Genomic DNA, 23,220 nt, shown 5'->3' with positions numbered 1-23,220 from the left:
TTCATATTTGATTTATTGTATTTTCACCCGAGCAAAACTGAGAGAACCCTCCAGTGGAGTGTGAGTGTTTACTCTGGCAGCAACTTCACGGCTTCTGAGGCCGTACGCATTCCAGTGATTAAACATCTCTAGGCAAACTTGTGCCCTGCCAAATGTTCAGGGCGTGTGTCCCTGATAATGGTGTCCCCACAGGACTTTTTAGCTGACTCCTCCTACACCCTTGCGTAATTCTTAGCAGAGAAAACAAATTTTTATAAATATATTTCAAAATCCTGACGTGTCATCGATGTCCTCTCAGATTTTCACCTCTGATCTTCTTATTCTTTTTTTCTGTCTGGGCTCGATTTTCCTTTCCTCCAAGGTTTCCATCAGATGCTGGTAAACCGTTCTCCAAGAAGTGTCTCTTGTGTCTGAGTGCGACAGTGAGGGACCAGCACTGGCTAGTGACCGTGGGGCTGTGGTCACAGAATCTCTACGTGAGCTTGCACAGGACTGCACACACAGGCGTGTAAATGTGTAACAGGTGGGCTCTGCATAAGCTGTCCCCCAGTTACCAATATGGAACCACTGCTAAGTTCCTGAGTTTGGGCTCTTTTTTCCACATTTGGAGAGAGAGAGAGAGAGAGAGAGAGAGAGAGAGAGAGAGAGAGAGAGAGAGAGAGGACAACTTGAAGGAGTCAGTTCTCTGCTCCTACCGCATGAGCTCCGGGCATCAGCATCAGCATCAGATTCAGGCTCAGTAGCAGGCTCCTTTACCCAGTGACCATCTCTCCAGCCCAAGCTCTGGTTTTAGTGTCACACTACAGCCTGCTATAGCCATGTGGACGTCATCAATCCAGGAGAGCTGGGTCATGGAAGTACAGGGTGGTCCGTCCCATTCTTCCCGTCAGACTATAATACTTTTTAAAGTTAAAAATACGTCCTCACTGGGGCAAGGGGCACAGCTCAGTCAATAATGTATTTGTCTTACAAGGACGTGAGTTCAACACTTTAAAAAAGCATTAAAAACACCAGGAGTGGCACACTGGGGAGGCAGGGACCAGAAGATGCCTGGAACGCATGGACAGCCTACTTGTCCGGTGCCAGACTAGTGAGAGATCGTCCCTTCCTCAAACGGACTGTGCCTGTGGAATGACACTGAGGTTGGCCTCTGGCTTCCACGTGGACACACAGAGACACACTGGGCTCTGTGGTCAGGCAACTGGGATTCAGTGGTGAGCAAGATACTGTCCTTTCTCCGTCTGCCTCCCCACCTCCCAATTAACAGGCCTCAAATAACACTTCATTGCTTACCTTGACGAAGGTGTTCTAGAAATAGCCTGTCCCTGATGCCGAATTTTTCTCTCCAGACTCCCTCTCTCTATTCGAGCCTTACAATCTAACTTCCTGTATCATCATTTTACAGCCCCCTCCTGATGAGGACCATACTGCCTAGGGTCCCTCTCCCACTCAGTCCACACAGCCTAAACCCTCCTCTCCATCCCACTAGCTCCCCTCTGCCCCACTACAAAATCTCACCATTGGTCGGCAAAGCCCATCACCTCTAAAGTCCACACACATTCTGCCGTGCCTCTCTAGATTTCCCAAAAGGAAGCAACATCAGGAATAAGCTGAAAATTCAGGTGCCCAGGTAACCATGGCCAGAACCAACCCTAGGTGAAACCCCTGACCCCCAGATTCCCAATGCTCCTTCTGCACGATGCTCGATGGTAACTAATATGAACACACCGTTCTGGATAAATGAGGCTCTCCGGAGCTCTAGGCCCCAACTTTTGATTAGAGTCAAGAGTTCTAGAACAGGGTGAGGGTGTTACTCTAACCTGTTCCCTGGTGGTGCTTCTGATGAATGGTTACAGGAAGGAAGGAATGCTTGGCTCTGCTAGCAACAGTGCCAACCTAAAGCATGTTCATGGGACTCCTGCAGGCCCTCCCCAGGTCCTGGTCCTATGTTTACATTCATATTTTTTTTTTGGTTTATAATCTTTCCTTATATTGTGCTTTTCATATTGCAGAACTATCAGGCCCCACAGAACCCCAATTTACTGCTGACTTAGGCCCTGGCTTAGGTATCATGCCCAGATCACCGTGATCATAGCATCTCCCGTCTACTGTTCCACCTCCTCCACGCACAAAGTCAGGAGCTGTGGTGGCCTTTGTCCCCCCAGAGTCACCATACCCATCCCCCACTGGCCTGCCCAGATCTGCCGAGGCAGAGGATGCAGAATGTCAGAGTGAGTTCATCTCTGTGGGATCTTAGCTCTGGGCTAAAACTGTGGACATGGATAACTCAGAAGCATTCCCAAACACTCGTCCTCCTCACACCCAGCATCCAGCTCTGTAATTTTCCAAATAACTCTTACCCATTCAAGAGGCTGAGGAATCACTAGTTGGTGGGGTACTTGCCTTAGCATTCATGAAGCCTCGGGTTCAGTTCCTGACACCACAGAGACCAAGTGTGATGGTACACACTGTAATCCCAGCACACTAAAGGTATGCGGGAGGGTCAGACGTTCAGGGTCCTCCCAAACTACATAGTGAATTTGAGGCCAGCCTGAACCATAGAGACCCTATCTTAAAAACAAAAAGAAAAACCTCAGTCTGAATTTATTTAGATAACAAATTTTTTGAAGCACTGAGTATCCAGAAGCTAGACAGGCACTGCCTTTGGCTCATCGTAGTGAAGGGGACGGCCATACCCGGCACACGGGGGCGGGCGGGGGGGGGGGGGGGGGGGGGTGTGTGACTGGAGCCATGTTGTAAAGCACAGGAAAGGATGCCCAGCCAGACATGGAGAGAGAGGGTGAGATAAGGGTTGAGTACAACTTTCCCGCAAAAGCTGAAGTGTTGGAGCCAAGGGTGTTCCAATCAGAGGCATGGGGCCAGAGGCAAAGGACTATCATGTTTTGGAGAAATAAAGTTTTTGTTGGCAAATGTGAGGCGCTGAAGGTGAGGATGGAGAGATGTGATGGAAAACAAAGACCAAATAATCAGTGAGAGCCTTAGAGAAAAGGACCGGGTCTGGCTCTGGTGGCATGTCCCCGGTATGTGTTGTCTGTCTGGTTAGTCTAAGGCAACTTCTAAGAATGCTGCAGGGCTGTTCAGCTTGGGGGCAGTGAGAAATCTCCTCTATGCAAAGAACCAAAAAACAAACTTACAACATACTGTTTCTACTCAGCCTGAGTCATGTTTCTGTATTCAGCATTTATAAAAACAAAGCACAGCTCGTCAAATTTGAGATTGCCCAGGACATACTCATCCTACATCATTATCAGTTGTTTAGTTGAAGTTCAGATTTAACTGAGGGTCCTGAGTTGATCTGGCCACACTGTCTAATGATGAGCCCCAAGATGAGCTCATAGAGTTCATAAGGAACCAATGGTGGCTTTCTGTGAGGGCAGGGAGTCTTGAAACTGGCTGGTAGCTGTCCAGAGGGCAAAGGGGTTAGAGGAATCAGGCGTCCATGTTTTACTTGGGACAGCTAAAACACGCAGTCCAGCTCTGCTGTTACACGCTGACCCAGTGAAGGCTCAGCTCCGCCTTTCAGCCAGACAGCACTTGGGTTTTCCAGACTCCCAAAGCAGGAACAAACGACTCCTTGCCTTTTGTGCCCTACTCACTGGACTGCTGTAAGGTCTGACCCACGCCACCTTCAGCCCTCGGTCTCAGCCCTGAGCTGCCCTAACTGGCTCAGAATTAAAGAACAGAGTCTCAAGTGCAAAGCCTTCTGGGAAAGGCTGCAAAGAACTCCTCAGCTAGGGATTCCAAAAACCACAAGTCTCCTGACTGCAGCATTTCATCAAAGGTAGCAATTTACAGGAAGAAAATGACTCAACCCCCCAGTCTGAGCTCCGCCCATGAAATCCTTTTGACTGAAAAGGTCCCAAGCCAACTCTGATAGACTCCTGGATGCACCCAAAGGAGAGGATTTGAATATATCATTTGTTCTCTCTTGGAGAAAATATGCGATATTTCTGCCATAATGATATCAATAGGACCGACCCAAGAGCCAAGGTTATCATTGTTATTTGCTAAACTGGGGACTGAGTCCAGGGCTGCACGCATGCTAGGCAAAAACTGGTCTGCTGCTGTCCTGTAGCCTCAGCCCTGAGGTTGATGTTTTCTAATTCCACAAGACAGCAAAAGTAAATACTGCTGTACTGGAGGAAATTAAGCCTCCCAGGAGGATTTCTCTGAATTTTACACAAACCACCTTCCGTGACATCCAAAGAAATGACACCATATGGATTCATCTTCCATTACCCACAGTTCTGAATTCTGTAGAGGTCGTGAGTTTTTCCACACTGCATTTGGGTGCAAACCCTAAGCTGATCACAGGAGACTCGTGTAATCTGTGCGTCCTACTCAGGAAGAGTGTAAGCATGGCTCACTGCAGAAATATCCGTGCTTTGACTGCAAGGCACTGCCCGATACCCACTGGATAGATTTCCCTATGTTACCCAGGCTGTTGCAGCAACCCTCCTGCCTCAAACTCCCAAATCCCAGTAATAATGAGTATAAATCACAATATCCAGCATCTGCTAGTTCTTTTTTTATTGGTTAGTGTTGTTTCGGGGGCCAGAGATAGAACCCGAGGCTTCGGGAGGTAAGCACTCTACCACCGAGCTGGCTCCCCGATGACTATTTCATCGCCTTCCAGCTGAACTGGAAATTCTTACGTTCAGAAATGCCGGGGGACCCAGTTTTCAGAAAGCTGCTGTGTCTCTTGAACAGCCCCTCCTCGGCCTTCATCAGTGAGCTGAGATGTAAGCGGCAACTTGAACCAACCCTTTCACCAAGAAGCTGTGACCAGCGCGGTCCGAGACTCCAGAGCACGCCGCTTGTTATAGGCACCCGAGGGAGAGAAAGGTAACAACTAAAGCCACTTGGGTCCCTTTTCCTTGACTCTCCTCCTTCCAGTCCGTCTCACAGGCACTAAGTATGGCTGTGGGAGCGGAGGCTGCGGGGCCTGCACAGTGATGGTGTCACGATACGATCCCAAGAGCAAGAAGATCCAGTATCCTTTGCACTGCCTTGGCCATGCTCTGGGCACATCTGGGAAGGGCGAGGGGCCTCGCCGATGAAGACTTGGCTTTCCCTGAAACTATGCGCCCTTCCCTCCTGTCCCCAAGTCTCCAACATGCTCACCCTGCCTCCATCTCTTTCCCACAAATGTTCTGCCCAGCAGGACTTATTTGTCCCGTGTTCTGAGCTCTCGGGGCTCGGTTCTCTGTTGCTGTAAAATAGTCCCTTTGCTTTTGAACAGGGGGTTCAGAGAAGGGTCTGCAAGAACGGCTAATGCAGTTACAGTCGTGGTGAGCTTTAGGCCTTGGCATACACTGAGAGTCATTTTCCCAGGAGGATGAGTGATTGCTCAAATCCAACTGCCTCACCTTGACCTTAAAACGCAAATCTGCTCTCTGGCGGAATGTGGAGGTGAAGGCGGAGCTGTCTAGTGCAAGTGCCAGGGTTTTGCCATGGATGACACGTGGGCGGTACCATTCACAAACTATAGAACTTGGAAGAGGAAAAGCTGAGGAGGCGAGAAGCAAAAATAACAATGTGCTGATACAATCAGCAGCATCTACTGGATGCTTACTGAATGTCCTGCACTGTTGGAAATGCTTACATATTAGGTATGTCATCAAATTTAGTTCTCCAAACAACCTCACGAGGGTGTGACTGTCACCCACATTTAAAACTGAGAAAGAGCAGCAAAAAAAAATTAAGTTTCATGAACTTCTTAGTGGTGGATGCAGGTTCTCAGCCAGACCATCCGAAAGGCAGCAAGAGCTTGAGAACAGAGGCATGGGACACTGTCAGAAAACAGAAAGGGAGACGGGCAAAGAAAGATGTGTGTGCACGTGTACACACACACACACACACACACACACACACTCACAAACATGCCCTCATACTCACTCACATACATACACATGTACATACACACATATCCACTCATATACACACATACATACACACCCACACCTCTGCATACATGTATACATACACTTACACACATACATACTGACACACACGTATATGTATACTCTCTCTCTTACACACACACAGTCATACATACATACACACTAAAGAAAAGGAAGAAAAGAGAGAAGGAAGGGATGAAAGATAATTGTGCTGAAACAGTAACATCATCTAAAGAGCCTAACCAGTGACTAGCTCATCTCAGCCCAGAGATTCTAACTTAATTGGACCAGGATATAAGAATATTCCTGTTCTTGGAAGCATCCCATGGTTGGAGGATCATGGGCTAAACTGCTTGGTGTTCAAGTCCAACTTTCCTGGTCTCTTGTAGTAGTTACTTTTCATTGCTGTGACCAAGATACGGATCAGAACAACTTACAGATAGAGACATTCTATCCATAATGTTTTAATGACCAGGGAATTCTTAAGGAGGGAGAAGTGAGAAATATTTAGATAGAAAAAGATACCTAGACGATGAGAGGAAAGACAGAAACACAGGATAGCCTCGGGAGGGCCTAAATCCTTATCCACTGACCCAGAACTTTATTCAAAACTTTATTATAACAATGCCAGGGGGCGAGGCAAAAGACCTCCCCCTTGCTAGACACAAACCAAGTACAGATCCTTCCAAACACTGGTCCCCAGGCCTGTGGTCCAATCATCCTCTTATGCAGCCCTGCTGGTAAAGCCAGCTCAGATCTCACTAGGAAACCTCTGTGGGCTCCAACAGGCCCTGAGTTCCGGGAGACTTCAGTCCCCTAGTGAGAGAGGAGGAGCATGGCACCTCCATCTGTGGCAGAGGGAACAAGAGGCAAAGTTCACTCCATGGCAGAGGCCATCGATGAACCCGGTGCCAGGCTGTCACCTTTAGGCACACTCCCTAGACCTGCTTCCACCACCGTCACCTACACACAGGCTCCTTAGCCCCACAAATGACACCAGCAGCTAGGGAGCAAGTGCTCAGAACATGAGCCTATGGGGACATTTCCTTTTTATTTTATTCTTGAGATTACAATATAATTACATCATTTCCCCTTCCCTTTCCTCCCTTCAGATCCTCCCAAATGTCTCGCTGTGCCTTCTTTCAAATTCATGGCCTCTTTTTTCATTAATTGCTGTTATATGCATGTATGTACATGTGCACATACACACACACACACACACACACACACACACACACACACACACACACACTAAAACAAGAAGGGAGAAACGCAGGGAGAAAGATAGACACATATGAATTCCCGACTATAACCTGTTCAGTTGGTTCGTGCGTTTCCAGGGCTGACCATTTGGTATTGGATAACCAACTGCTGTGTTCTTCCCTGAGGAAGACTATTTTCTGTCACTCCCATCATCCTTAGCTGCCTGTAGTTCTTTGTGTAGGGCTGAGGCCTTCAGGGACATTTATGATCCAAAGAGGAACACTTCCTTACTTGCCTTCAAAGGAGAAAATAATAAAATAAGAGGTGAAGGAAGGTCCCTTAGGAGTCCAGAAGGAACGTGCCCCTCCTTTGCTTCCTCCACTTATCATATGTAAGGTCTTTCTCAGGCATGGCCAGAAGTCTACGGTTGTATAGGTCATCTTCGCCACAGTTGAGGAAATACAACCTTGTCATTCTCTGGGACTGAAAGAACACCCTACTCTTTGTCACCCATTCCCTGTGATTTCAGTGTGTTCTCTTTACATAAGCCCATCACAGCCACTACCCAGCAACAGCATGCCTGGTGCCCATCTGTTCTCTCCATGGGGCAGCCGTTACCACAGTGGAAGGTGTGGGAAGCATCAAAAAGAGGATTCACCCCGTGCAGGTAAGATCACAATGTGATGGGGACCAGATGCTGGAACAGGCATGACCCGTAATAGTCTAGTGTGTTCTCTGAAGGTCTCCAAGCTGGAACAGTCATGGCCCATAACAGTCTGGTGTGTTCTTCTGAGGTCCCCAAGCTCATAGTCTGGTGTGCTCTCCCAAGCTCTCCAAGCTAAAACAGACATGGCCCATAGTCTGGTGTGCTCTCCCAAGTTCTCGAAGTTGTTACAGGCATGTCCCATAGTCTGGTGTGCTCTCCCGAGCTCACCAAGCTGGAACAGACATGGTCCATAGTCTGGTGTGTTCTCCCAAGCTCTCCAAGCTGGAACAGGCATGGCCCATAGTCTGGTGTGTTCTCCCAAGCTCTCCAAGCTGGAACAGGCATGGCCCATAGTCTGGTGTGCTCTCCCGAGCTCTCCAAGCTGGAACAGGCATGGCCCATAGTCTGGTGTGCTCTCCCGAGCTCTCCAAGCTGGAAACCCTTTAAGCTTCTACATTCTTGTTTTGGAAGAGTCAGTGCTTCATAGCTAGGAATCTTTTTCAGACATCTCTTCAAGATGCTGTCATCAACTGTAAAGACATCTTAACCCGAGAGACCTTCTCAGCTCTGTTCTGGCCAGTAACTAACAGACAAGGACAGTCTTACTCAAGAAGAAAACGAGGTAGAAAACCAAAGTTTATAGAAAATAGACTTCTTCATTTCTCACTGTTCCAGTGTGTGGGGTGCTGAGGAGAGTTTAGCTGTGTGTGTGAAGGCTCCGGAAAAATCCCCCAAATACTGGCTACAATTAAAATGCAGCAGGGTGGTTGTTCAAGTCTGGAGGGCTCTTCACAGAAAGGGCGGCAGTTTTCTTATGACTGAGCAGGAACTCCTGCTGGGTGAACTTTAAAGGCAGGATGTAGAAAGAGAAAGATGAAGAGTCTTTCCCTTAGGACTCCTTCCTTGAAAGGCTGTAGCTGGAACACGGCGGCTTCATTGACTGCCCGCTACTCCTGACAGAGACCTGTTCATATCTTTCAGCCATTAGCTCAAATAGCTGTGTTCTGTAGATTTACCCAGCATTCACCTTCTGTGTTTAGTAGATTTAACTCTCCTAAGTCTTGATGGGACACGAGTCACATTTGTTCAACGGTGCCCTGGAGCAAGCTTGCCCCAGCTCGCAAAAGCCTATTAAATTTGTAGGTTTCTGCTGATTGTCTTTAAACATATCCATAGTCAAATTAAACTAGACTCCCTTAAAGTACCCTGGTTTTTATAAACTGTACTTGCCATGGTAGTGGAAGTACTCATGCAATAAAATTTGGTAAAGGAGTTGCGCATGAAGGCCTCTGTCTCCCCAAGAGAGCCAGATGTTCAACATGCCAGCAGGTTCTACAGTCTGGACTATCTATCAGAGCAGACACGACAGCCATGTAGCCATAAATCCAATGCAGCCATGTTGTCCCCTAACTAAAATAATGTCTATCCCTTCAGTGGAACCACAGACAGAGCATTTGGCTTTCATTAAAGAAGCCATGATGTTTCGGGGGGCAATGTTGATTTGAGAGCACTAGAATGATACTCAAGCCAGCTGGGTGAGTGTGGAGTGTCAGACAGCCTGGACTGGCAGTCCTGGTTCCATTTGCAGCTTCCTGGCTTAGGGATTCTGTATAGAGCAAATAAATTGACATTTTCCCCACTGTTTTCTCTGTATAAGATTGAATTGCATGATTTAAATGTGTAACTAGCCCCGCAATATAAAATAGATGTTCAATTTTTTAAATATATAGATTGTAACATTTAGTACACCAAAAATTCTCTAATCTAAATGGGAAAGAGCATGAAGATGCCTGTCCAGAGCCTGCTGAATGATTCCCATATGTTCATTTATCCTGTAAAGTGTGGGCCATTATCACCCTAATTGTAAAAATGAAGAAAAGTTGAATACATCATCCAAAGTGACAGAGTGAGTGAGCAACTGGAAGGAAAAAGAAAGCAGGCGTGAGAAGGCCTCTGATACTAGGCCTTTTTTTTTTTTAAGCATAAGTACATGAATCTGACTTCAAGAAATTCATCTTCTTCCTCCAGAAGCAAGCGTTTCTCCTGAAGTTATTTTCAGAAAGTTTAGACTCTGTGCTGCTGGCTACCATGCAAGGCCAAAGGTCTAACGCACTGATGGTGTGCCTTTGTCTCTCAGGAACGGCTTGCCAAGTGTCATGGCACGCAGTGTGGATTCTGCAGCCCTGGCATGGTGATGTCCATCTACACGCTGCTCAGGAACCACCCAGAGCCGACACCTGATCAGATCACTGAGGCACTTGGAGGTGAGGCTTTGGCGGGCAAGACTCAGGGAGCTAAAGATGGATGGCCCAGCTCCTCAGAAAGACACTGGGGCAAACAGATGCTGTCTTGGTTCTGCAGCCCTGAGGCTGGGAGTTGAGACAATACTGGCTTCATCATAAGACTTTTCCTTTACTGACGCTTTCACGCCTACGCTAATGCTAATACAGCCTTTTCCAAACACGGAAATTTGGACAGAGTGGAATAATAATAATAAGAGTGTACTGTTTGCATTTTAATTAGTGAGTCTAAATCATTCACTAATATTACTTACTAAAATTACTCCTACGAAGAAAGGAGGAAAGATTTTGGGGTACTGCATATCTTTATGTGCTGGCTGGTTGGGGGCCCTCAGAAACAAAAGGTTATCATAAGCAAACAGTGAGCAATTCAATTCCTACAAAAATACTGATAAATCTAAGTGTAAAAATTCTGACTTTGTATCTAGAAAGACATGTTAACAAACGTAGTTTCTATCACAAACCTTTCTAGTTTAGGGGTATGAAATCTAAAGTATTAATAGTGTTGATTCAACTAAGAGATATTAAAGGAAACTCCTTGTCCCGTTCCACAAACAGAACAGGCAGAAACTCAATTATGATTTTAAAAAAAAAAAGATGCAGAAGAAAGCTAGGTCAAAGTTCAACTTAAATGGTTTCGGAATTGGAGTATAAGTGTTCCTTCATATCTTCTCTCAACAGCTTCATTCAAAATTTTCAGTAAACTGCTGTGGCCTGTAGTTTGGGTTGTAATTTTAACCAAGTCTGAACTGATTAAGTAACCAGTAATCTTTTTGTTGTTCAGTAAAGTAATGAGTAACACAATGAGTACTAAGAGCTTTGAGAATCAGAGATCTTGGACTTGGCGTTTTGACTTTTTTCCTGGGTACAGGCAGTCAGATAGAGATGGACTATAGCCTTCATGATTCCTGACTATAATTCACATGATGGCCAACATTAAAAAGACGGAAAATCAGCTGAGGGTGTCGGGGTACACCTGCCTAGATCTGTGTGCTGTCCTCAGCACTGAGAGTTTTAGGGGTACACCGGCCTAGATCTGTGTGCTGTCCTCAGCACTGAGAGTTTTAGGGGTACACCTGCCTAGCCGTGTGCTGTCCTCAACACTGAAGATGTCAGGGTACTATGTACCTAGCTGTGTGTTGTCCTCAGCACTGAGGGTTTTAGGGGTACACCTACCTAGCTCTACATGCTGTCCTCAGCACTGAGGACTTTAGGGGTACACCTGCCTAGCTCTACATGCTGTCCTCAGCACTGAGGGTGTCGGGGTACACCTGCCTAGCTCTACATGCTGTCCTCAGCACTGAGGGTGGGAGAGAGCAGACACTATCCAAGAGGTAGATAATCTTATTCTGAGTTGATAGCTTGAAGAGTATATTTGACTCACAAAGCATTTACTTGTACTCTTTCTAAAATTGTAAGTGTTGGCCACACTGATAGCATTCATGCTCACAGTCCCAGAAAAACAATAGTATACAGTGCAGTTCAAAGCAATGCAGTTAAGAGGTGTGGTGGTGCATACCTGTAAGGCTGAAGCAGGAAAACACCAGCTACCGAGTGAGAGGCAGAGGAGAGATCGTGAGAGGGGGCCTGTCTAAAAAAGTCAAAACAAAATGTAGTGAGTGTAGGGGCTAGAGAGATGGCTCAGTGGTTCAGGATACCAGTGCAGTGGATTTTTTTTTTTTTTTTTACTCTTAGGGGGCCCACCACCCAGCTCCCAAATAAATACATGGAGACTTATTTTAACTTATGAATGCCCAGCCTTAGCTTGACTTGTTTCTTGCCAGCTCTTCTTAAATTATCTCGTCTAGCTTTTGCCTCTGGGCTTTTACCTCTCTCTATTCTATACAGCTTCCTTTCCTTCTTCCTCGGTGGTTCCGTGGCTGGGTGGCTGGGTGGCTGGCCCCTGGCGTCCTCTCTCCTTCTCTTTTTTCCGCTCCTCCCTCTCTCCAGCCTAGATTTCTCCTCCTATTTATTCTCTCTGCCTTGAAGCCCCTGCCTCTCCGTCACCTCTAGTTCAGCTCTTTATTAGACCATCGGGTGTTTTAGGCAGGCAAAGTAACACGGCTTCACAGAGTTAAACAAATGCAACATAGAAGAATGCAAGACATCTTTGCGTCATTAAACAAATACTCTACAGCACAAATGAATGTAACACACCTTAAGCTAACATTCCACAACATACCTGCTGATCAGGCAGAGGATCTAGACTTGGTTCCCAGCAGCATGTGACAGCTGCCAACTATGTGCGACTCTAGTTCCGGGGATCTGAAACCTCTTCTGGCCTCTGCCGGCACTATGCATGCACATAGTACACATACATGCATATATACATACATTCATCCACACACACAAAGCATTCATACACAGAAAATATAAATAAATACATAAATAAATTTGTTTCAAATCAAAATGTAATAGTGTAAGCACACAACTTCTAAATCAGCGACTGTATAAACCACTGCTTCATTGAAGTTAGTCTTGGCCCTTCAAGACTAAGGGAGTGAGATTTTTTTAATTTCCACCTTTTCCCTTTAGAATTAGAAGAAATACTATCATTGGTACAATTATCTTGGGGATGTCTTTAAGATATTGAAATACATATGTATACATTTCCTTTTGGCTGTATATTATTATAAAATACAGACATGCCAATTTTTTTATTTAATATTTTCTATTATTTAAATTTTTCGTATGTTTATACAGCATATATTGATCATATCCACCCACCACTACTTTCAACTCCCCTAGTGCCCTCCCCCTCCTAACCTTACATATGCTCTTTTTATTGTTATCAATAATCCCCCCCCAAACAGGTATGTGGCCGTCCACCGAGGTATAAGAAACCTACCAGCTGTTATGTCTTCCTGGGGTCCTCCTGGGGCTCTTCTTTGGGATCCTCCTGGGGCTCCCCCTTCGGGGTTTCTCTGTGGTACTGTAGACTTAAGACTGTGGCCCAAAACAAAACCCCTGATCCTGACTCATGCTAGATCTTATGTTTGCCTCATCTCTCTTTATGAAGGAAGGAGTTCCTTGCCTTCCTAACCTTCTAACTTATGCCCCCTGACTATGTTTTTGACATCCTGTCTCGGCTCCACAATGAAGATAAATTCTAAGTTTAGATCCGTTTATGGTTCTTCTCTCCCTCTTACCAAAAAGGAAGATCACGGAATCTGCAGCCCTTCTTGCATATGTATATTCCTGAGCTGGCCCCATTTTAATAAGCGGGAAGGCACTCCCCCAGAACCCATTTCCACACGGCTCACCAGCATCATTTCTCCACACACTTTTCTGTCGGGTGTTTAAGGACACCCAGTCCATAGGCACAGTGCTCTGAACTTGTAAAATTGAAATGGAACTTAATAATTTGAAGTGTTCTTTTGAGTGTAATTACAATGTCTTCTATTGGGAAAATGTCCCCAAAATTAAAAGGCAAAGAAAAACTCATGCATAATTCTCCCACTAACAGACAATTACTGTCAGAGACTTCTCTCCTTTGTCCATCTTTTAGGCTCAGATTTTTGTTTGTTTGGTTTGAGTACGTATATCTGTTTTATGTGTGGTTTTCTATGCATGATTTCAACAGTATGAGAATCTCCCAATGTTAGTCAGACCTCTTCATAATTACCATTCAAACTGATTGTAAAATTTGCACAATGTATTTTCAAAATTTTGAGACAGGATCTCATTATATAGCGTCTGGCTGTCCTGAAACTCAATGTGTAGACCAGGCTGGCCTCTGCCTTCTGAGTGCTGGGATCAAAGGCATTTGCCACCACACCTGGATTCATACACTTTTTTATGGACAGCGGTTTCCCTCCTACTTTCAACCATTATTTGAAAATGTTGACTGACTGAACAGTATCAGCTACATATTGAATACAGACCGTGCCTTCACAAGTGGGCTCAAGAACATCCAAGGCAATCTCCAGCTTATGATCCAACAAGTAAACTAAGGTGAATTCACAAATGACCCAACATACCTATTGCAGAATCCAGGCAATCAGTGAAACAGTCCTGCCTGAAGTATTCCCCTGGAGAACAGAATCAGAGACCTTCAAGAATGGTCCCTGTGTTAGGCAACTTTCCATTACTATGACAAAATGCCTGAGGTAATTAACTTATGAAGAGAACGGGTATGTTTTGGCTCACAGTTTGGAGGCTCCAGTTCAGGATCTGCTGACTCCATTGCTTTGCATCTGTAGGGAGACTGCTTATCATGATCGAACCTGCTGGCAGAGGAAATGTATTCTGTTTAGGGTATAGGCATGAGATAGACAGGAAGAGTTGGTTGGGAAATGTGACGATTTCTCTAGTGTTTCGGAAAAAAACCAAAAACTGTAATCACATGGCCTGCTGTTGAAGAACATCTCCCAGGGAAGTGTTTTTTCAAAGAATCTTACTGGGTTTCAGAGCAAAAATAAGCTTGCCTATTTTGCTGAAAACACTAAGCATAGCTGTGCCGTCTATTTCTGGATGAGACTTTAAGACTTGATTCATTTCTTATTAATCAGGTAACTTGTGCCGATGTACTGGATACCGACCAATTGTAGAAAGTGGGAAAACGTTCTCACCGGTAAGTTAAAATGTTGTAGGCTAATATTCTGTTAACTTAATTTGTGAATGGACTTTTACATAAAATAACCTATTTTACTCACTATCCCTAGAAGTGAACCCCGATATTACCCATTCTAACCATTGAGGATTGCCAGACACCTACTGTTTATATTTTTTTATTTGTATTTATTATTTCACAATTTTATACCCGTATGTAATGTCCTTTGATTGTGATCCCCCCATTACCCTCTCTTCCTGCCCCCCACCCACACTAAACCCCTTCTTCTTCCCAACAGGTCCCCCTCCTAACTTCATGTCTTTTTCTCTGTCCCCCATCCTGCCCTGCATTTTAATTAGGGTTGCTTACATGAATGTGGGTGGGGGTTATTCACTTGAGCAAGGGGAGCTTGCTGGTGGCTCCACTACTGAGGAATACGACTCCCCTCCCTCAGCAAACATAATAGCCTGCAGCTCCTCGGGAAGGGATGAAGTGTCAGGAACCCCTACCTCTTCCCCAGTGCGGTGTTGGTGGACTCAGTTTTGTGCAGGCAGTCACTCTGAGTTCACGAGTATAATAGCACACTGTTGTGTTTTTATAAGTAAGCCCTTAGCATCTATCTTGTTTATTTCTTCAAATCTGACACTTTTATGAGAATTATAAAATTTATTCTACCACTCCGATAAATGAAGAAAGTGAAGTGTAGAAATAATAAAATAAAATAAAATAAAAAGTAGCTAGTTTTATGGCACAAAACTGAGGCTAGGGATGGAGAATGTCAAGTTCAAGACGCCCTGGAATATAGAAGGTGTTCAAGAGCAGCCTGGGCCACCTAGTGAGGCCCTGCCTCAAGTCAAAAAGCAGCCTGGGGTGTGGCCCAGAGATGGAGCACTCACTAGCACACATGAGACCCAAAGTTCAATCCCCAGTGTAGAAAAGGAAAGGCCAGGGGGAGGAAAGAAAGACGAGTATTAAATGCTTACTATATCCACCAGGCATACAGATTGAAGGAACACTGACTGAAGAGAGTTGAGGGAAAGGAAAAGGCAGAGAATTTCTCAGAGAATGGGAACTTTGAGCTAGATTATGAAAGAAATTACAGATATGAATTGCTGGAGAAAGAACAGTAGAAAAATTACAAGGAAGAGAACTGGTTGACGTAGAAAAAGACGCCCAACATCCAAGGCTCAGAGTGGAAATGAAAAGGAAGAAGGAGAGAAGTTGTGTGGTGGAGGTTTCAGAACTGAAAGAACGTATACCGCCTGGGGCTACAGAGTTTAGACTCGAAGCTGTTGGCCAACACACAGACATTGTTCCCCAGCCCGAGGACGCAGCGAGCACAGAGCTTCCCAGGGAAGTGAAGTTCCTGCCCTGGGAAAGATGAGCCTGGAGGACACAGTGGGGGGAGGAAAGCCTGAGTTACCGCAGAAGGGGATGTTCACAATGGTCAGGGGGGCACAGCGGGGGACAGAAAGACAGCTTCCAAGATGGAGCTTGCCGGTCCTAACCAGATCTAACCACCAGGTAGCAGAGACTGCAGTAAGCCAGGAACCAGGTCACCTTGAAAGCTAAGAACAGAGAAAGTTGGAAGATATGATTAGTGCATACAGGGGCAGACATCTTGAAACATAAAGGGTCCACTTTTCATGATAAAAATTAACTTTTGTATCATTTTTGTTGACCGAAAATAATTCAAAGTACACCAGTTCATTCCAAATACTGTAAACTTTTGAGGAGCCAGGGCGTAGTTTAACTGGTAGAGTGCTTGCCTAGCATGCACGAAGCCCGAGCACCACATGAAGAAGGTGTGACAGCGTGTGCTTGTAATCCAAGCATTCAGGTAGGAGAGGCAGGGGGATCAGAAGTCCTTGGCTACACAGCCAGTTCTGGGCCATTCAGAAATGCTAGAGACCTTGTCTAAAAATAAAAATTAAAACAACCAGGACTGGAGAGATGGCTCAGTGGTTAAGAGCACTGGCTGCTCTTCCAGAGGTCCTGAGTTCAATTCCCAGCAACCACATGGTGGCTCACAACCATCTATAATGAGATCTGGTGCCCTTTTCTGGCCTTCAGGCATACATGCAGGCAGAACACTGTATACATAATAAATAAATAAATCTTTTTTTAAAAAAAAAATTAAAACAACCTTAGAAAGTTATATTTTTATGCTACTACTAAAAATTTTCAGGAAGTTTTACAAACTACAGGCTATTTCATTTTAATTCCTAAGATACTATTTATGGTAAGTCATAATAGTGACCAATGTTTTACCATTTGACCTACAGAAACAACACCTTCTTCACATTGTCCAGCCTAAAACTATATGGTCTTCTTTGTAGATAAAAGTCTATGTAAAGATGTAAACAAAAATACAAAGAATTAGTTCCTTTACTACCCACAGTTTACAGTATTCAAAGCCCTAATTAATTCTATAGAAATGGCCTTGGAGTTCAAAATACCAACTATAAGTTTCACAGCAGGTTTGTGTGTCAGACAAATGTGAGATTTTCCCATCATTAAGTGTAACAAAACTGTTTGAGATGGGCTTTATTATTCCAGTTTAACAAGCCCAGCCTGGCCAGTACATGCTAAACCAGGAGCTCGACTCTTGATTTTAAATATGACATCTATTGCCTCCAAATTGCCACATGCCCTTGGCACTGTTTACACAGAAGATGGCAATAATAAGTGAAACTGGGCATTGTGGTACACACTTGTTATCCCAGTGCTTGGGAGGCTAAGGCAGGAGACCTGCCAGAAGTCCAAGGCCACCCAGCCTATACAGTGAATCACTTCCAGGTCAGCCCGGGCTATAGTGTGAGGCCTTCTCTCACTGGGGCATTAGAAAAACTAGAAAAGGAGGAAGAGGAACAGGCGGACAAGGAGGAGGAAAAGGAACTGATGGTCACAGCAACTGACAAATTCAGGCCCAAAAGTTTATCTTTTGGTTCCACATGAAATACCCTGAAAATTATAATTAAATGATTAGCAATTTGAATCCTTCAAATAATTCACGATAGCCTCAATACTTGGGTTAACCACCATAGTATAAGTACCCTCCATGTTTCTCACTTCCTGTGGGAAGCCCCGGTGACTGATCCCGTGGACTCCAATCCCATGTGTCTTCTTCCCCTGAGCCGAGTGACAGTTTGTAAGTCCCCACTGGGAGCACAGTTGCACGTCCCCTTTATTTTTCTCTAATCGTTCAGTAGTAGGGAGAGCTTGTTACCTAACCTCCCGAACTCATGTAGAGGTTTAAAGCATTTTTATTGTTGTCTGTGACGTGAGGCATCTTACCAAGGCGCTTACACATCAGCTTACCTGTTGAGCCACATAGATTCCAGCCCCTTTTCTTGTTTTTGTTTATTTGTTTTGATTTGTTTGGGTTTTTTTGTTTTTGAGACAGGGTTTCATAGAGCCCAGGCTTGCCTCCAACTTATCTAAAGATGGCCTTGAACTCCTAATCCTCCTGCCTCTACTTCCCAAGTACTGGGACTACAAGCGTGTGCCTGCCATTCCCAGGTCTTGCTACCTGTTTTACTGGGAGCAGGAGAATCAGTAGCTTGATGAGACATGAATCCTGCAGGGGTCTCCTTCCATTCAGCCAAAACTGGAAGTGAGGAGTCCACAGGTCCATTTGGTGGAGTTATAGATATGGGGACCTCAGGCAGCGTGTTCAGAGACCTGACCACGAAGCTGACTTAAATTGCATTACTTCCCAAGGGAGCTACTGTTTGCCAAATGAAAGGATCTGGAAAATGCTGCATGGATCCAGATGAAAAGTCTTTTGTGAGCAGAGAGGAAAAAGTAAGTGTCTGGTTTTCCCACTCCAATTGGGATTGACTCAAAAAAATGTTAACAAAAATCCAAATGTATCTATCTATTCTCGTCAGTCATTACAAGGCAAAAATAAGCAACATTCATGTCACTAAAAGTCTCAATTGGAGAGAGCAGGGCACCATGGAGGGACGGCATGGCGGCAGGAACAGAAGACGCCTGGTCACACTGCATCCACACAGACAGATGGGTGCTGTACTCAGCTCTCTCCCTTCCATTCAGTCCAGGCCCATGGGACAGTGCCACTCACATTCGGTGGAGGTCTTTCCACCCAGTTAACCGGGTCTAGACTCTCCCTCACAGACATGGTTGGAGGTTTGTCTTCTGGTAGATTCTAGAGCCTGTTGAGTTGATAATCAATATTAACCACCTTAGGCACCTTTGTGTTCATAAAAAATATAATAATACAGGAGACCCAGTGCAGACATCTATGCTCAGCTCTGACAGCTGGGAAGTCCAGAGTCTTGTCCATGTGCTAAGGACACCACCCCTCAGTCCTGGAAGTGACAGGAGAAGTCTGTATGAGGGGGTCCTGTGACTCCAATATCTTGCTTTGTATTGGGGTGTCAGGAGGAACACCACCCTTGAATATTGCTGTGTGTCTCTCGGTAACTCTGACGTTCTGTTGGTGTTGTGTTGTGGTAACTCTGACGTTCTGTTGGTGTTGTGTTGTGTTTTGTTGAGATGTGTACCAAACTGTATGATGAAGATGAGTTCCAGCCCCTGGATCCATCCCAGGAACCTATATTCCCTCCTGAACTGATCGTAAGTTGCTCTGCTTTTGTGGTTTCATATACGATGTGGCACATGCCTTTCTGTACTACACTATAGAACCGCAAAGCTCTAGCTATTAAGAAGATGGGAGTGTGTCCACCGTGATGGAGTCCTTTTTCGGGACTTGTTCAGTCCTTTCAATAGGTAATCAAATCAGAGCTCAAGAAAGAGTGGAGCTGCCAGGACCTCAGAGTCCCATTGGCTATAAATCCCTTTCACCTAAAGATGCTGAGGTCAGAGTGTAGATGAGTCATGGAAGGTCATACAGGTACTCACAGGTATCTTAAAGCCGATTTATAAAACAGTAAAGTGACAATAAAAAGATACTTAGAACAATGGAATTGGACTGTTCTTACAGTTAACCATTGGTTCAGTCTAGTAAAGAAAAAAAGGAAAAGAAAAGAACGTTCACATTGTGGTATGTCTGGACTCTGTTCTACAACTGTGGCCTGGAGAAAGCATGGTAGGAGAGAGAGAATTCCCGTGGCTTCTCAGAACCCAGTGCCATACTTGGACACCTTGGCTATGTGTCAGTATTTTTTTTTCTGATGGATCATGGAATGATTAGCTTTAATTGACAACTTGATTTGACCTAGTATCACCTGGGAAAAGAGTTTCAGTGAAGAGATTGTCTATATTGGGTTGGCTTGCAGCATGTCAAGGGGAGGTTGTTGTTTTTCTTCTTTTTTTTAACTTGTGTTAATTCTTTGTGGACTTCACATCCTACATTCCAATCCCACTTATCTTCCCATCCCCTCGTGTCTGCCCTCTGCCCTTGCCAACCTCACCACCAAAAATAATAAATAAATACATAAATAAATAAATTTAAAAGAAAAGCCAAGAGCCCTGGACAGGGCACTGGTTGATTGTGTCCCTCTACACAGACCAAGAAGTATGGGGGGCAGCCATCTGTGTCCTCTGTGAGTCATTATTTTAAAGTTGTTTGCCTAAATATAGATAGGTATATACTAGATAGATATAAGCAAGGTCGTGAAAAAAAAATTTCCTTATACACACACATAGACACAACACACACACACACACACACACACATAGACACAACACACACACACACACACACACACACACACACACACACACACACAAATAGACAAACAAATAAGTGATTTTTAAATTTGTAAGGGAATAGTGTTGGGTAACAATGTTTCCTGTAGTCAGTGTTTGAGCCTGAGGGTGTGTCTCTGAGGACAGTTAACACTCTCTCCAGTCCACTGCTCACCGCTTTACTGAAGAGCCGGGAGGCAGCCGCCAGGAAACAGATTCACCTACAGTTTCCCCCGGAACTGAGGGGGAAACATTCTCAGCCTCTCTCCACCATGCCTGTGGCAATGGTACCATTTATATGCTGCCAGGACCTGTCACACATAGATCTGGGGGTGAGCCGAGTTAGCAGGGCCATGCAGGGAAGTCTCGTGAGAACCCAGTTCTTCCTCAGGGGCTGTTTCCTGTGGAAATTCTAATTCTCCGACAGTGGGACGGAACTAGAAGAGATCAAGGCACTTGCACTGCCCCGTGTGTCTCTTCAGACAGTCACTTCACAAGTATAAACACTGTCCCTGTGGACACCTAGCAGAAGATGGGCTCATCTTCTGGTAGTTTAGTCCACCCCTTGCTGACCCCTGAGAAAGCTAAAATGACCCGTGGACCATATGGATACCCAGAAAGTACAGTGGCTTTGCCTTTATGCAGAGAATGGCCGAAGATCCACATAAGAGGAGGCTGACATTCCAAGGGGTGAGGACCACTTGGTTCATGCCTGTGACCTTGAAAGACCTTCTGGAACTCAAAGCCAGCTACCCCAAAGCCCCACTTGTCATGGGGAACACCGCAGTGGGTATGTGTTATTTGCATGTGTTTTCCTTCAGATCAGGTAACCAAAGCTCCCCTACCCCACCACACACACACATCTCCCCACACACCCCCACACCCCCACTCCCACCTCCCAGCTCTCTATAAACCCAGCTCATTTCTACTCATGGGACCGGGGTCCTTTAGAATTGTTTCTTTCTTTTTTTTTTCTTTTGCAAGTAAGTTGTATACGTGATAGTTTCACTCTGTCATACCAGTAACCCATCGTTCTCTTTCTAACTGCTTCCTGTTTTTCTCCTTAAGGACCCAGTATTAAATTTAAAGGCGAATTCCATCCAGTTTTTATATCCCCGCTTGGGCTTCCAGAACTGAACTTTGTGGAAAGCACAGACAAAGGTAAGCATCTTGGTTCAAGTAAGGCATCAGCCTTGGCTCGGTGGGGCTCTGATGGCAGTCAGTGACACCTCCCAGAAGCCCTGACTTCGCTCATTCATTCAAAGCAACTGGGTGTGTACTATGCGTTCACTATAAGCATCTTCAGGTTGTCTCACTGACTGTGTCCCTGAGCATCCCATTGTCATCAAAGCCATGATAGCAAGAAGATGACCAAGAGCTGAAGAGGTCGGCCAAGTACAGGAAGATTGGTCCAATCAACCCTTAGGACGTCTTCTTTCCTGAGGCTCATCTCACACACGTGTACTCGTGTGTTTGTGTGTGTGTGTGTGTGTGTGTGTGCGCGTGCACACATGGACACGGACATGATCTTAGCCACAAGATTTAAAATGCAACTATGAGCAACTTTCTTTCTTTCTTTCTTTCTTTCTTTCTTTCTTTCTTTCTTTCTTTCTTTCTTTCAACGAGTTGCCAGGTGTTTTCGCATGTCCTGTCTCTTTGATTTTTTTAGGACAGCCCTAGGAGACAGACCTAGCTCATACCTTGGAGTCTCCAATGTCCTATGGAAGATTCAGAATCAAAGGACCTAAACAAATCTCCCCAGACTCCCAAGTCAGGCCTAGAGCTTGGCTTCTTTTTGCTGATAATGCACGAACAAGACTCTCTGAGTCATCCCACCACCAATACCCAAACAATGTATTTGAATAGATAATATTAGATGATGGGAGCTAAAAATACCTTAACTAGTTAAAAATGTGAGCGTGACAAAGAAACCAACTGGGTAATTCTTGCTCTCCCTCCAACGTGTCATTCTTAAGTCAGTTCACTTTTTCCCAACTATTGGAATATCTGTGTCAGTGGATACGGATACAGGAAAAGATGGATAGGGGAGACTATCCGGGCATGTCACTGGCTAGGGTGCAGTGAGGACGTAGAGATGGGAAGCAGCACTCATAGAACTACATCTGTTGCTCCAACTTTTCTTCATTGCCCTCCCTCCCAGGAGCAGTAAGCGCCATTTCCCTAATCATCCCTCCATGAAACTTTAACACCGCAGATAAAATGCATGATTTTTTATGTGCAGTAGGTTAATTGGTGCTGAATGCATACTGAGATTTTTTTTTTTAGTCACTCCCTCGTGGATTCTATTAGCCCTGGAAAGACAACACTACTGAAATCATGCCCTGTTAGCACACCTGCAAATCAAACTAGCCTGCTACCAGCAGGTATCCGCTCCTGCTCTCTTTTTTGGAAGGGGGCGGGGCAAGGGGAAGAGAGGACCATGGAAGGACAGCAAACGGACAGTGGAAATTCTGCCAATGAATTTTCTAGTTTAATGATCTTCAAAGACAGTTTTTAAGTCCTAATGTACTGGCGCACATTATAGTCTAGTGTCCAGGGGGTTGAGACCAGTCTGAGTGATATAGTGTAACAAAACTGCTTCAAAAGAAGGGAAAGGTTTAGAATTCCCACATGTGATCATTTACTCGGGGAAAGCACATGAAGTATTGCGTCTCGGTTATCTGTGGTTAGCATGTACTAAAATCCAAGGCAAACGTGACAGTCTATGACCGAGAAGAGGCATTGTACTAGTTTTTCATCACTATGACAAGATATCTGTGGGAAGCCAACAGAAGGAGGAAAGATTTATGTTGGATAATGATTTTGAAAGTTTCATTCGGTCATGGCAGGAAGGGTGCG

At 45.1% G+C, this 23,220-nt stretch overlaps 1 protein-coding gene across 2 annotated transcripts in view; it reads left to right on the top strand.

The window, feature by feature from the left end:
- The window catches only part of LOC131923133 (aldehyde oxidase 4), a 67,646-nt gene that overhangs the window by 3,987 nt on the left and 40,439 nt on the right, over positions 1-23,220 (top strand). For both annotated transcript variants that reach the window (XM_059278048.1, XM_059278049.1), the window contains exons 4-11: positions 4,918-5,014; positions 7,686-7,794; positions 9,971-10,097; positions 14,645-14,706; positions 18,409-18,492; positions 19,207-19,287; positions 21,007-21,151; positions 21,430-21,522. In XM_059278048.1, coding sequence (XP_059134031.1) covers positions 4,918-5,014; positions 7,686-7,794; positions 9,971-10,097; positions 14,645-14,706; positions 18,409-18,492; positions 19,207-19,287; positions 21,007-21,151; positions 21,430-21,522 — 798 coding nt within the window. The remainder of the gene's footprint in view (positions 1-4,917; positions 5,015-7,685; positions 7,795-9,970; positions 10,098-14,644; positions 14,707-18,408; positions 18,493-19,206; positions 19,288-21,006; positions 21,152-21,429; positions 21,523-23,220) is intronic.

Source organism: Peromyscus eremicus, chromosome 13 (genome assembly GCF_949786415.1).
Source record: "Peromyscus eremicus chromosome 13, PerEre_H2_v1, whole genome shotgun sequence".
NCBI lineage: Eukaryota > Metazoa > Chordata > Mammalia > Rodentia > Cricetidae > Peromyscus > Peromyscus eremicus.
This window is presented reverse-complemented; position numbering and strand designations above follow the sequence as displayed.